At 36.1% G+C, this 14768-nt stretch overlaps 1 protein-coding gene and 1 pseudogene across 1 annotated transcript; both read right to left on the minus strand.

Annotated features, from left to right (window-relative positions):
* Nucleotides 1-1630: 1630 nt before the first annotated feature.
* LOC125853145 (uncharacterized) lies at nt 1631-2313 on the minus strand (annotated as a pseudogene).
* Nucleotides 2314-5092: 2779 nt separating this feature from the next.
* On the minus strand, nt 5093-14083 carry LOC125853146 (sugar transport protein 8-like). The gene is made up of 7 exons (XM_049532816.1): nt 14016-14083; nt 10310-10370; nt 10114-10223; nt 9914-10011; nt 6316-6635; nt 5611-6219; nt 5093-5521 (listed from the first exon to the last, which is right to left on the minus strand). Exons 1-7 carry the CDS (start codon nt 14081-14083, stop codon nt 5093-5095), a joined length of 1695 nt encoding a protein of 564 aa, XP_049388773.1.
* Nucleotides 14084-14768: the final 685 nt, after the last annotated feature.

Below are 14768 nucleotides of genomic sequence, written 5' to 3' on the forward strand. Positions count from 1 at the left end.
AAAATGACATAAATCGATTAATCAATTCGATCCACTATTCTAACTCTGTTAGCATGGATAACCAAGGTAAAAAATAACTTAAAATAGGTCAAAATTTGATTTAAAATAAGTTAGGAAGTGTTTGCCAAGGTTAAAAATAACTTTAAATAAGTTTAAAATAAGTTAAAAACCAAAAGTAGGTCTACATCTATTTTTATTTTTTTACTTGAAGTGTTTTAAGTTTGACTTTTTATTTTTGATTTTAAAACTACTTTTCTTAAGCCAATCCAAACGGGCTGGACTCGTATCATTTTTTTTTTTTTACTAATTCTGTTTTTTATCAATATCATGGTCCAAAACAGGGAATTAATTCCTAAATACTTTGTTACAAGTTCATAATCCACAAATAACTTATCCATGTTCCAAGTACATTTGATGAATATAATCTAAAGCAGAGATGTGGTTCTTTGAACAGGAAGCAGCACCATTTTTCTCAAGCTACTAAGTTTAACATCGCTAGTTCATACATTCTGGCCAGTTACTAAGCATTTGCTATATATCTCTAATTAGTCTATCAAATAGACTGCATAAATCTTTTCAGCTTCAATTTACTCAATTCGATGCATTATTGAAATATTTACCAGCTTGTTATAATTTTGTGTGCCCCATTTGTAAATATGTAAAGGGAAACAAATCATGTGATATAACATAGCTATATCTCTTTAACCAATATAATTCCCACTCTTAAGTATCCATACCTAAATGAGATTTGATGTGGCATGAGCAGGGCCGACTCAACAAGATTGGAGGCCTAAAGCAAAACTTAAGAGAGGGCCCCTACTATTTTCTTTTTTTTTTATCATATATACTTTTATTTAAAATCTATTTTTTCTAGCTTATTTAGATGTGGAGTCCTTAGTTACTGTTTTATAATCGATTTGTTTTAATAATTCCTTTTCAATTGATAATATCACTAATTCATTCAATCTCTCTTGAGACATTGTTGATCTTAGACAAGATTTAATCAATTTTATTTTCGAAAAATTTCTTTCAGCCGAGGCAACTGTTATAGGAACTATTACCATTATTCTATAAGTAATATGCGTATTTGGAAAAGAATCAAGTCTTTTTATTTGATTGAGTACTTTAATAGATCATTATCTTCTACTTGTATTATTTCTCTTTAACACTATCAATATCAGAATAAATATTATGTGTTAAAGAAAATTCAAGATTCATCATCTAGTGATCTCAATTTACCACTAAATAAGAAACCAAAAATATTCTCATATGCTTCAATTGGTTCAAATATATTTTGAAGTGAAAAAATAGCTTGATCTAATATGCATATATATATTAGCTTGAAAAAATAGCTTGATCAAATATATTGTGATTTCGTTATCAATATTTCATCAAATTGTTTCTTACGAAATTCAAGTTCTATATTAATCTCATATGCAGTTTCCTTAGTACAAATCATAATACTCATAGTACATATATTTTTTTTAAAAAAAACATTTATAAGTAAGTTCTTTTTTAAAAAACTGGGGGCCCTAAAAAATATGGGACCCCAAGCGATGGCTTTAGTGACCTAGAGGTTAAGACGGCCCTGGGCATGAGTCTCATCAATTTGATCGGACCGTTTGTGGTGCTAATGATTTGTAGAGGTACAGTTTTGATCAATCCAATTAGGTCCATCCCATGATCCTGTTGCAAGTTTCAGGATCTCACAGAGAATGTTTCTAGATTTATCGTGCGATATAACAAGTGTACTACTTTATAAGCACCTGTGAAATGGCTGAACATGAACCTGTAGCACTCCTGCACGAAGCCAATGGTACCAAGAGGCACTCTAATGTGGTTCGTGTACTTGAATTTTATAACAACTAGACCTCCATTTTCCCTAATCTTGGCAAGGACCAAACAATTGCAGGCAGCGAGAAATGCACTTTATGTTCCTCTACCTATTTGGCATACAAACTTTATGGACTTTCCTGCTATGGATGTCCCCAAAATGGAAATGACATTCATTCTTATCTGAAAGTAGTGGAAAATGTGATGGCATGTTTTCCTCGTGAAAGGAATTTTCAGTAATTAGAACTGTCTCAGATTGATGAAAGTGTGCTTCAACTAAAGTCGGACTCTTGATCATGTTGAGAAGTGACTTGCAGTCCGGAGAGAGTTTCAGCTGGAAGTAGAAGAAAAACCTTAAAGAGCAACTCATTAAGAAGCCAATTCCCTTGATGTTGTTCTTCATTTTAGCTGTTGAAGCGTGATTGTTTCTACATGTGCCAATTGAAGACACTTTTTTCCTCTTGGCCCCCCGTCCCTCATGACTTAAATCAACTAAAGTCAAAGCTCTACAAGAATTCTATTGACGATAAGTTCACAGCTTTATACTCCAGGTCATGCTGTATGCTGAATCATCTTAACATTGAAGCCACAGGGGGGTTGTGGTGGGACTGATAGGGTAGCTCTCCTCAACCAGAAGTATCAGATTAGAGCCAAATAAAAATCGCACTTCCCCATTGTAGGGTCGGATTGCTGCTAGTATTATTCCTATGTTGATGATAATTATTTGGCAAACTATATATACATGCATCAATTTACCGTGTATATGTGCATCCCCTACTGGTGGTGAGAAGTACATGTGGTATGAGTATTTGGAAGTCTATCAGCTTACACCAGGTGGTTCGATTTTGCTTCAAACCAAAGGAAATGGCAGAAAAGTTTCCAGAACCTTTTGTTGGTTGCTTTAACCAAATGCAACAGTTGAGGATGTATTATGTAGTTCGATGCTAGAAAGTTGATAGTGGAGGTCCAGATTCTCCAACAATATGACCATTTCCCTTGATCTCCAAAGTCTAACTATTAGAGCACAAGCCAGATGGCAAGGGAAGGAGATTGCAGTCATCATGGCATTAAACAGGAATACCTGGGCATAAAAGATTATCTGAGTTCCATAATGACATCAATGGTATGTGTGATCGGAACAATCTGAACGGAATTGGAACACAAGCAGGTGATTCTTCTTGAGCGATGAGCTAACACAGTACGCCCATCTCTTACTACATTGCCATCTTCTTAACAACTATAAAGCTTCTTGCTCACCCCCCCCCCCCCCCCCCCCCCCCCCCCCCCCCCCCCCCCCCCCCCCCCCCCCCCCCCAAGGCATTCCCCTACACACAATTTTGAAGGAACAGGAAGCTCCAAACAAGCAGGTCTGACAGAGAAAGGATGGGCCACAACTGGTCAGATCACTTATCACATTTAGAGGAAGTTGCCATGGACGCTCAAAAAGTGGATTCAGTGGTGAATTGGCCCCCACTAACAACCCTTAAGGGCGTGAGAGAGTTCTTGGGACTAGCAGACTATAATAGAAGGTTCATCCAAGGGTTTGGAATCATACCCAGACCTCTGAATGACATCCTGAAGAAAAATAACTTTCATTGGAATGAGGTAGCTTCTGAGGCATTTGAGAAGTTGAAAGTTGCTATCACTTCAGCACCTGTCTTTAGGTCTTCCTAATTTCTCTACTGAATTTGTTGTTGAGACTGATGCTCCTGGAGGTGGGATTGGAGCTGTACTGGCTAATTCCAACAGACCTATAGCCTTCTTCAGTATATGAAAGAGAATTACTAGCTGTAGTGACTGCTGCACAAAGGTGGAGACCTTATTTTCCAGGAAGAAAGTTTCTAATCAAGACTGATCATCAGAGTCTGAAGTACCTATTAGGGCAAAGAATCACTACCCCTAGTCAACAGAAGTGGTTAGTCAAGTTACTTGGCTATGACTATACCATTTCATACAACAAAGGAAGAGACAATGTGGTGGAAGATGCACTATCCAGGAGAGAGGAGCCTTTACAATTGTGTAGCATTACAGGGTTGAATGCTGAGCTACTAGACTCTGTCAAGAACTCATGGAGCTTTGACCCACACCTACAAAAGTTGGTTCAGATCATACAAGATGCAGGATCCCACAAGCCTTACTATCAATTTCATGCTGGTATTCTGAGCCAGAAAGGAAAGCTCATGGTTGGAGCTGTTCCTGAGGTCAGAAGGGATCTCTTGTCGTTTTACCATGATAGTCCCACTGGTGGTCATTCTGGTTCACAGGCACCCTACACACGCTCAAACAAGACTTCTATTGGAATAAAATAAAACAAGATGTGTACTCCTATGTTAGACAGTGTGATGTCTGTCAGAGATGCAAAAATGACACTGTGGCATATCCTGGCTTGCTGCAACCTCTACCCATTCCTGAGAGAGTCTGTCAGGATGTATCTACGGATTTCATAGAGGGGCTTCACAAAGCAAATGGGAAAGAGGTTATAGTTGTAGTGGTTGACAGGCTTAAGATATCAGCTCATTTCATGGCACTTAAACACCCCTACTCAGCATTACATGTTGCTCAGTTGTTCATGTCTGAGGTGTTTAGATAACATGGGATGCCTAAGACTATTGTATCTGACAATGATGTGGTCTTCACAAGCAGGTTTTGGACATCGAGGAGGGAGTAGGGACTGAGAATGCCATGATAATGTTACCAGTAGCATCCCTTATGATTCCTCCTATGCCAGGTCTTGAATTTTCATGGATGAAGCTCCCATCCATGTTGGCTTTGATCTTGCCCATATCAGGTTGCATCCACCTGACTTGTTTCCATTTCACAATAGGTTTGTACCTTTCAATTCTTGCATAAAGTTGTGCCTATGTACCTGTAGTGTCACAGTTTGGGAAGGCAGTAAAAATTGCTGCCTTGATATTCCACAAGATATGCACCTGCATACTTGAAATCACAGTCTTTTGTATATGATCACCATATTTATAACCTGTCCAACTTTTCCAGATTTCCCAAGAACTGCAAATACTCTGTACACTCTGATAGACATACACTAGGTAAGTAAACTTCCTTTCCACTATTTGGATCTGGAGTACAACAAGAGGAAAAGAGCATTTTAAGATTAGTTTCAACAAGACATAGGAAAGCAATGGGGTAAATCCATAATTAGCTAATATGCATTCTGTCATACAACAATACAACATAAATATAAGTAAAGCTACCACAAAAACACATGTTTTTTTTTTACTTGCATGTCTATGCTCCTCAGCTACACTATCTCATCACGATCCTCTTCTGGAAGAAATCTCCTCCAAAACCAATGGCCTCTCCACATATCTTCATTTGGTCCACCATCCCTTTCCCCAGCCCCCTCAGGTAGGAATATATAAATTAACCACCCAACACAGAGAATAACCACAGCAAAAAAGGCGAAGACCCAAACCTTCATAGAGCAAATAATCCACGTCATTGCTGGGTTCATGATCAGTGACATGAATGTGGATGCAGTCATCTCCAAAGATGTGCCAAGTAGTTTTGTTCGTTCGGGATGTGATTCTGTGGTCCAATCAGATGGTCCATCTAACAGTGAATAAAATCCCACTAGGGGGATGGCAAAGGTTGTGGCAATGTAGGAACTCCGTGCACTCATGTGAAAGATGAGATCTACACCGTCCAAGAAAACACCTAATAAACAAACCTAGAAATATAGGGAAAATTTATATATATTATTTCAATAATAAAATGTATTTAAGAAAAATCTAACCAAGAAAAGAAATGCTAAAGTACCTGAGCTAGAAACATGCCTACACATGTGCAGATTAGCGTCCTCCGTCGGCCGAAGTAGGTGTAAGTCAGATCGGTTAATCCGGTGACTCCAGCCCGAATTACAGTAGCAATGAATGGCGCGATGAAAGAGGCTTGGTAGGAGTATCCTATGGACTGAAGGACTAAAGGCCCGAAGAATAGTATCGAGTCTAAGCCTATGAATTTTTGTATTAGTTGGGCCGCTATGTTAACCATTAGAAGAGGCGAGTGGGACAATCTCCTCCATTGCCTCTTGTCTTCTCTCTCTATAGAGGCCGCTAAGTCCTGGAACTCTGCTTCCACTGCACTTCTTCTTATCCTCCTGAGAGCCACTCTTGCTTCGTCCATTCTCCCTTTCTCAATGAGAAACCTCGGGGTCTCAGTAAGAAAGAGAGATAATGGGATTAGTGGAATGGCAAAAAGGCCACAACACCCGAAAGACCAACGCCATCCAGATCTGAAATTATAGGAAGTGGACAAGTTTATACCTTTGGCCAGGGTGTTTCCATATTGCATCATAACACTAAATAAAAGTGAGATGCATCCTTGCATGCGTCCTACATTTAGTTCACGACATATGACACGAATCACCTGTAAAACCGTAAATCTCATAAGCATGATATGTAATGTAAGTTGATTAAGAACTTCTAAATATATAAATGGAAAATTAAAGTAAAGTATTCCAACCTGTCGTAGGAACGACATACTACATCCGATGATGAAGAGGCCTACTACTGCCACAACATCATTTGGTAACCAAGCCATGAAGATGCTTCCAACTAGGAGTAGTATATACCCGATAATAAGTACCGGCTTCCTTCCCCAAGATTGGATAAGTGCACGGGCGACCCATATTGATGGAATGAACGAGACTTGCGGAATAGATGTGAAGAGTGCGAGCCAGATGTTGAGATAAGTGCAGAAGTTATTTGTCGTGGCCTTCACCTTTCTTCTGTGAATTGCTTTTGAGAGTGTGACCAAGAAGCCCTCCATGGAGGTAGTACCACCTACATTATAATTTTAAAAAACATGAATGTTTAGTGTGGAAAATCAGGAAGTATATGTGAGCCAAAAAGAAGCAAGGAAAATTGATTTGTGAACCAAGTATAGATGAAATGTAAAATAAATCTCTTAAGAATTTACGGAGTTACATTTCTAAGAAGGCCATAGTGTAATTTCGTGACTTCTGAATAACTGGAGGAGCACTTAAAGTTAATCCAGATAGTCAGTTTTTGGATCGCTTGTTAATACTTAGCCATCATTTGAAATATAATCGAGAAATAACCACTTTTAATGTGAAAACAAATTTGGACAAATTACCTTGTTAAAACACGGAACAACTCCAACCCATGATGCTAGATTAATTTGAAACTTTGACAAGTGGAACTCCAGTAACAATATGGTGGAGGTCAAACTTAGGAATTTCTAATTAATGGAGTTTTGAACTGCCACATTTTCAAACTCTCCAGGATATTTTGATAAAGTCTATATTGTGGTTCAAAAGTCCCTGAATAAGTTATGGAGTTTGAACGAATTAAACTCCAACATCTTTTTATGCGGTTTTAACTTGTCACAATTCAAACTTCAACGTTTTTCGGGGTAAATTTCACAAATGGTCACATAACTAACAACTTTTTTCACCAAGTCACTTAACTATGTTTTCTAACATCAAATCACAAAACTTTTGAACCTAATAACACAAAAATTACACCTACTGGAAAATTCAACTTCCGTTGGATAATACATTTTCTCTTATTTTAGTTTTAGTCTACTAAATACAATTAGAATATATAGTTAAGTGATTTTGATGGGAAATGTGACCATAATGTATGAAATTTACCCCATTCCCCTTCATTAAATATGAAACTATTCATAGAATCTGTCAAGAAGTTGTGTTCCACATCAACAAGTAAGGAACAAAGGTTGACCTTAAATGGATCTGGCCAGTATGATCTTTGCGGGTAAGAAGTGGGCTCTAGACGTCCTGCTAATTGAGTTACGGAAGTAATTAATATCAATTGCTTTCTAGATCGTTACATTCTTCAAGAAGTTTTTATCAAAATAAAAATATCTTCATTTTGAAATCTCATTGACCCAGATTGGAGTAATGTATTATAGGAATCATCCTCTTTCAATCAAAGAGCTATTTCAACACTCCTATGACCCTTACAACAACTGACAACTTTCTTTTGCTTCTCCTCGTTGATTTTTTTTTCTTAAAGCCACCTTCAAGGTGGCGGGGTTAGGCATGACAGGTACCTCGTTTATTAATAACCAATAACAAAACACATTACAAGAGGTATGAAGTGCCTATCCTCTTCAAACGTTTCAAGATTGGACTTGTCCAATCTTTTACAAAACTTAACTTTGGTTGAGCCATAGCATCCTCAAAATGTAATGCATAAAGTATGCTAAAGGAACACACGCTCCAACACAATTTTTTTATCCTTATTTATCCGCAGTTTCACACAATTTTTAATTCTCTACACACTCCAGATGTACATATACACACTCATCAAGCCACACACATTACACAGAGGAAGAATTGAGAGTACACATTCTTTCTCAGTACATATTTTGCTTTGCACAGTCAATGGCAATCATTTAAACAATTGAGGAACTCTTCTCCACGATATATATTCCTAACAGAGACAAAATGTGTTGGAGACTCTATCAGTGTGCTTTGTCTATGTTTGTAAGCTCTAAAACAGAGAGACAAGGAGACAACCTCTACATATTTTTGTATTACACTAGGGGTATTTTTAGTAAGAATCGGGTTGGAATTCCAGTTTAGTATGTTCGAGTTTGTTATTTTAAGTTGTCTATGAAGTTTTGATGAACTCTGAAGTTTTAATGATTTAACAAACTTTGGACCTGATCACTAACGAAACTGAAAGTGTCCGTACATGAAAACAACAGCTGTCAAAAGCTTACATAACTCTGTAGCACCTGCTGTGGTTGGTGAATGTCTTCCACAGCACAATTGGTCTCAGCCAATGGCATTGCTTCACATGTTTTGTCCTGCTTACATTAGTCTCCTCTCAAGGTCTACAAAAAATAGTTTTTGAATTCTGAAAATTCACTAGCTCATAAAGGCAAAGGCCATTCTCTGAAGAAACATTCTCTGAAAGAACAACAAGGGACCTGATAGAGTTATCTTCGTTCTTAGCTGTCATCTAGGTTTATTGATTTTGTGCTTATCATATGTAGATCTATTCCTGAGTTGTAAAGGAACTAGATCGGTTGCTTGTCGAAATTCTTTTAGTTTTGAGTCGGATTAACAAGAGTTAGTTAGTCGAATCATCTATGTTTTAGTCAAGCCTCTTTTCATCATTGGTTTGTTGTTCTCTTGGGTAGAGTGCCTAGGAGTGTCAACTAGAGTTAGTTGATGTGTGGGTGCAGTAGAGTTGCTGCTTGTTTTCTCTCTTACCTTTGAAATCTGTAGTTGGTGGCTAGAGCTAGCCTTGGTGTTTTGTTGAAGTCTGAATCGCCTAGAGTTAGTTGGTTCAGTGGTCAATAGAGTTATTGCTTAGTTCTTCTACTTGTAGTAGAGTTGCTACAATAAGGGGGAAGGGATTAAGAGTTTTAATCTGAACACTTTGCTCTGTTTTAAGTAAAATGGAGTTGAGTTGAAATCCTGTAAGATTGGTCGTGGTTTCCTCCTCCCTTGAGCAAGGGGTTTCCACGTAAAACTCTTGTTTGTGTTTTGCTTCCGGTTGTTTATTTTTTGCACAGTTATTTTGTCAAGGGACCTGGTCCATCGACTGCTAGTGGATGCATACATTCTATCAGAGTTTTACTTGTAGGGGAATTTTTTGAACTCTAGCATAGTGATGGAGTTTTTTCGTATTTTAGGTAGGGGTATTTTGTCCAAATATTTTATCCGCATTAAAGAGTGGATACATGTTAATTAGTTTTTAGATTGGGGCTAACTTTTCATCAGCAGTATAAAAAATGGAATCATAATTTGCCAATTCTCCTGAGGAGCACTTCCCCTCGTTACTGGGCCTTACATGAGACACCGATCCAAATTAGTCAGCACCCGATGCAGTAACAAACATGAGAAATTAAAAAACGAAAGACATGCATGAAAAACTAATGGAAGTTGAGACTAATAAAGAAAGGTAACTTGGTCATGCAATTCTGATTACTAACATTGTAAATGATAAAACAAGTTCATTAACTGATTTTCTAATTCCTATATCTCTAATCAGTTGTTTTAATTTTTTGAGCACATATGAAATCTTATAGACCAAATTAATAGTCGATAACAGATGGAAAATACCTGTGATATTCATGGCGTAACCAATGGTTAGCCCCCCAAATACTGCCAATAAGATGGTAGCAACAACCGAAGTAAGCCGTGATTGGATCAGTACGTCGCTGCAATTCAAGTTAAATGATGTATTTCTTAGATGTTGACTTAACAAAGTACTGTGATTTAGAATACCAGCTAATTAATCTTGGTGAGAACTAAGAATATACCTTTGATGTTGTGAAGCTAGAGCAACACTACTTGTTGTGTCTGAAGCAACGTTGTTTGCTGTGTCTGAAGCCAACGGAATGATTTCACCGACTTCAGGATGTATTTCCACCTAAAACATTTTCATATGAAAATCATCTGGTTAAAAAAAAATGTTGACAAGAATAAAGCAATATAATTATAACATTCTCAACTTACTTCTTGTGCTGATCTCGACACATCAGATATACATGTGTCAATATTATCTGGAGCAACATCCCTATAACATAGATAATGAGAGTTTAATCATCATCATATGAATTCATATATATAATATAAATATAGTAAATACTAAAAGTGGGAATGTGTTAAGTCAAAAGTTGAATCAACTTTTAAATTCAATTAAATGAGAAAGACATTAAGAAAGATAATGATTAGATCATGGTTTCAAAACCCTTCATCTCTAATACTAAATTTTAAACTTTTATCTTTTCATTTTCTCATATGGAATAAGAAAAAAGTAGGTCTTGCAAACTATAAATTAAGACATTGGACCATATGAGATAAATCATTAGAATAGTAGTGTTTAATTGTTGATTTCAAAGTTTCTTCTTTTATTTGATTCCTTCTTCATCTATATCTTATCACATTTAGTTGTATTTACGTTTTTCATTTTTATCTTCTCTCAAATTTTATGGCATCATAATCGCATGACAAAATATAACTATGATTATGTGAGAAGTACGATGATTCATTATATTTGTTTGGTAAGAATCTTTTCTTTCTTTACAACAATTTTTTTATGTTGCATAATATCAATATATTTTAAACTTTTAAAATTTATTGATTATGTGGAAGATGTGATTAATACATGATTATTGTTTGGGACAAACGTGCAACAACACGTTCAAAAGTGGAAAGCTCTAAAGTTGAACTACTATTCTGCCCTTTAAAAAGGCATTTCTATAGCACTAATTTAAAAATTCAAAAAATATTGTGAATAACTAAAAACAATTGGGTGAAAATCATTTTCAACCCCCAACTTTGCTTTAAAAATCAACCCTCCCCCTCCCCCCTCAACTTTGAACAATAATCAAACTTCCCCCCTTTATCCTATGCATGGTCAATTTTACCCTTGTTACATCACATATATGTAATACATCTTTATGTTATATATAATTTATTTTTTAACCCAGATATTTATAAATATTTCTCTAAGTTCATTAACATTTTAAGTAGAATAATATTTTTGCGAATTTGTCACAAAATTTATTATTATTATTAGGACCGTTATTTCAATTATAATATGCATTAAGTGTGTGTATATGTATGTACTAGTTTTTGGATACGCACGTCGCGCGTGTAGCTAAGTGCACCCATTACTATAAACTTATAGTATATGACAATCATGCTCCACATAAGTCCTTAGACATCTTAGTATAATGTTTGACCTGTAAATGTTAAGTATTTATAGGATTTATGTTGCACTAAAAGTATAAATGATGGTGGATATAAGAAGAATTTTTACCAATTAGTGTTACACATATAATTGTTAGAGTAAGAGTGTTTGTTTGGAAATTAAAATAGTTATCTAATTTTATATGGATCATTGATAATGAACTTTATACTTTTAGATCTCTTTATTATTAATTAAAGAGGCAATATACTAATTCATGAGATAATGAACTAATTGTAAATGCATGTATAGTCATTCAACATATCTACCAAATATTTCATATTATCCATGTAAAACACAAATGATCTAGCATATAGTAAAATATCTATTTAATTGTAATGTAGACACAAATTTCTTTATATAAATAGAGAACATATTTAACTAAAAAGGAATAAGAAAAGAATACATTATAAAAGAACATTTAAAACTAATACAAAAATCACTTACATATGGTCATCACTATATAAGCACTTTACATAAAATAGTACAAATAATTCATTATTTTGTTGTAATTCATACACCATGATTAAAAAAGTATTATTTTTTTCCAAACATTCTTTACAATTAATCAATCAATCAATCATAATGTCTTCGATCCAAATACAACAATAATGTTATTGCCTTGACAGTTCTACAAAGATTGATGACAACTTTTCTTATGCGGTCTATGACTATGACCAGAAAGGAAATCAAAAAAGAAGAAAGAAATGATATACTAAAGAGAGAAAATGGATCAAAATGCATTAGTGAAGCTTCAACTATCTTCTTCTCTCCCTATACTCATGTGTTCTTATGGTTCTGGATTCTGCAAATAGGTTGTTTCCTTTTTCTTTCCCTTATCATACTACGAAAGTACTTACTATTATAGTCTCCCTTTTAAAACAACTTGATTTGAGACTTCTATTTTAGTAAGGCCTACTGCATGCATAGCAATTTCACATATTAATTTAGCAAATGCACCTAAATAAGATTCTGAAGCAGTCGCCGATGGTGTTGACCGAGGATGAGTTTGCAGACACTTATTTTTCAAAATTTGTAATATGTGCGTGCATACAATAACAACGAACAATAAACTATTGTGTTATATAGATTTAATTAGCTTTCTATAATAGAAGTGCATATAATATATGATTTGTGAAATAGTTTGTTGAATAATATTTGATGCTTTTAATTTATTAGAATTGACCATTTTAGTTACTGAAAAAACAGGTTAGGCAACTTAACGTTGTCACAAAAAGATTTTAATTTGTGGCGACCAATGTTGTTGCTTAATCTAATGTTGTTGTGGCAATGAGGGTTGCAACTAAGTTGTAAATGTATGTCAATTAGGGGACAAACGAGCAACGCACGTTCCCAGAAACTAGTATATTATTGTTAGTGGGAAACTCCTAACTTGAAAGTTGGATTACGATTTTACCCCTATAGGAGTTCATTTATTTTCATTTAAATTAAGAAGACTTATCTAAATGAACATTTGAGTGGTTCATAATATTATCTACATTGATAAAAGAGCAATAAATAACATCAATTTTATTCAGACAAACTAAACTCCTAGAGAGATAAAGCACCAACACTAATAAAAATGGACAAATCTAACACCAAACCTCACTCACACACCAATCTCCTCAGGTCCCTAACTCTAATAACGAAATTCAGCAAGACACTGCTGGGAAAATTGGAGCTGTACAGCCAAAGAAAACAATTGTTCTGTACAATGACACGTCACAAGCTTCCATGTCACACGAAAAAGGACGGCAAAGTACAGTTCAAAATTTGTTCTCAAAGTTTTCCGCGTCACTAGAAGGTCTTGAACACGTGGAAAAAAGAACCTCACGCCCCAATCTTCAAAAATCACATCAAAAAATAAAAAAACAATGTGTCCCACATCCCCCTACGTCGACATACACACTTTATCAGGGAAATGTTTAACTCATATCCCTATAGTCCAACCTAATCCTATTCAAATTCCCTCATCCAATATCCTAGTCAACTCCCACTTAGTTGTAAATGAATTACATAACAGTACCTCACAAAATCTAAATGGGAATGTTCAGACAACTACCTACGACACAAACTTTAAATTTAACTGCCCCCCCTCCCCCCCCCCCCAACCCCCTTGACTTTAGACAAGACAAGTAACATAAATTGTAATAGAGGACAAAAAAATCATATGGTACAGAGAACAAATCCTACATACATCACAACTCTGATGACCTTATAACCACCTTTCAAGGAAAAATCCCACAAGCTTATACAAATATTACAATACTCCATCCTTTGCAATCAAGCGTCGACCATGTCACGATTCAACAACCAAATGTCCTACCAACGACGCTTCATGGGCCAAAGTTCACAATCACGCCTAAACCACACCTCCCACCAGAACCAAATCACTAATTTCCAACCCCACTACCACATTCCTCCCAACACTCTCCCTTTCGAAATCAATCCAATACCACAATTGCAGACACAATTCCCTCAAGCCATTTACGGCTACAGTCCATATCAGTTTCCCCAGCTATTGGACCTCCCCCCATATGTCTCTGAAAACCCGGCGTTTAGTCACCTAACCAACCCTCTAAAGCCCTTCGACCAAAAATACTACCCTTTGAACCCCCACCTTCTCACCAAAAATGCAGTCCAAAACTACCAAAATTGAAACATGATTAATCAAACAACCCCACCTCTGAACCAAAACTCTGTTCCAAACCTAGTGGAGGAAGAGCTCACAAACAGCTTGATCAGGTTAGCAGCATTACAAATTCAATTGACTCAGGAGCTGACAACCTTCGAGTACTATCACCTGCTCTACAGGCCTGCACTATTCAACACTCAGAATATGCAACATCTTATTCTAATACACCAACTTACCAACTACACAAGCTTATCACTTCAACAAATGGTAGCAATGAAGATTATGAATCGAAGTCCGAAATGATGTAATAGAAACCTCTCTGAACTTACGATTCTATGACTCAGTGGCCCTAAAGAAATATGTGGTGATTTTTGTTCCTACAATCAGACAAATAAACTTGCCACAAACAGGGGAGATATTTTACACTCCTTAGAATGCAAACCTGGAGATATCATTAGGACCAGGAGGGAGCTCGACTTCGAACGAGGAACTATCAATGAAGATCTTACTATGGAACTGTAGGGATGGGCATAACCCCAACCTATTGCGCAACCTACGCACACTGGTGGAATGGAATAACTCAACTG

This window comes from Solanum stenotomum, unplaced genomic scaffold (assembly GCF_019186545.1).
Source record: "Solanum stenotomum isolate F172 unplaced genomic scaffold, ASM1918654v1 scaffold9649, whole genome shotgun sequence".
Lineage (NCBI taxonomy): Eukaryota > Viridiplantae > Streptophyta > Magnoliopsida > Solanales > Solanaceae > Solanum > Solanum stenotomum.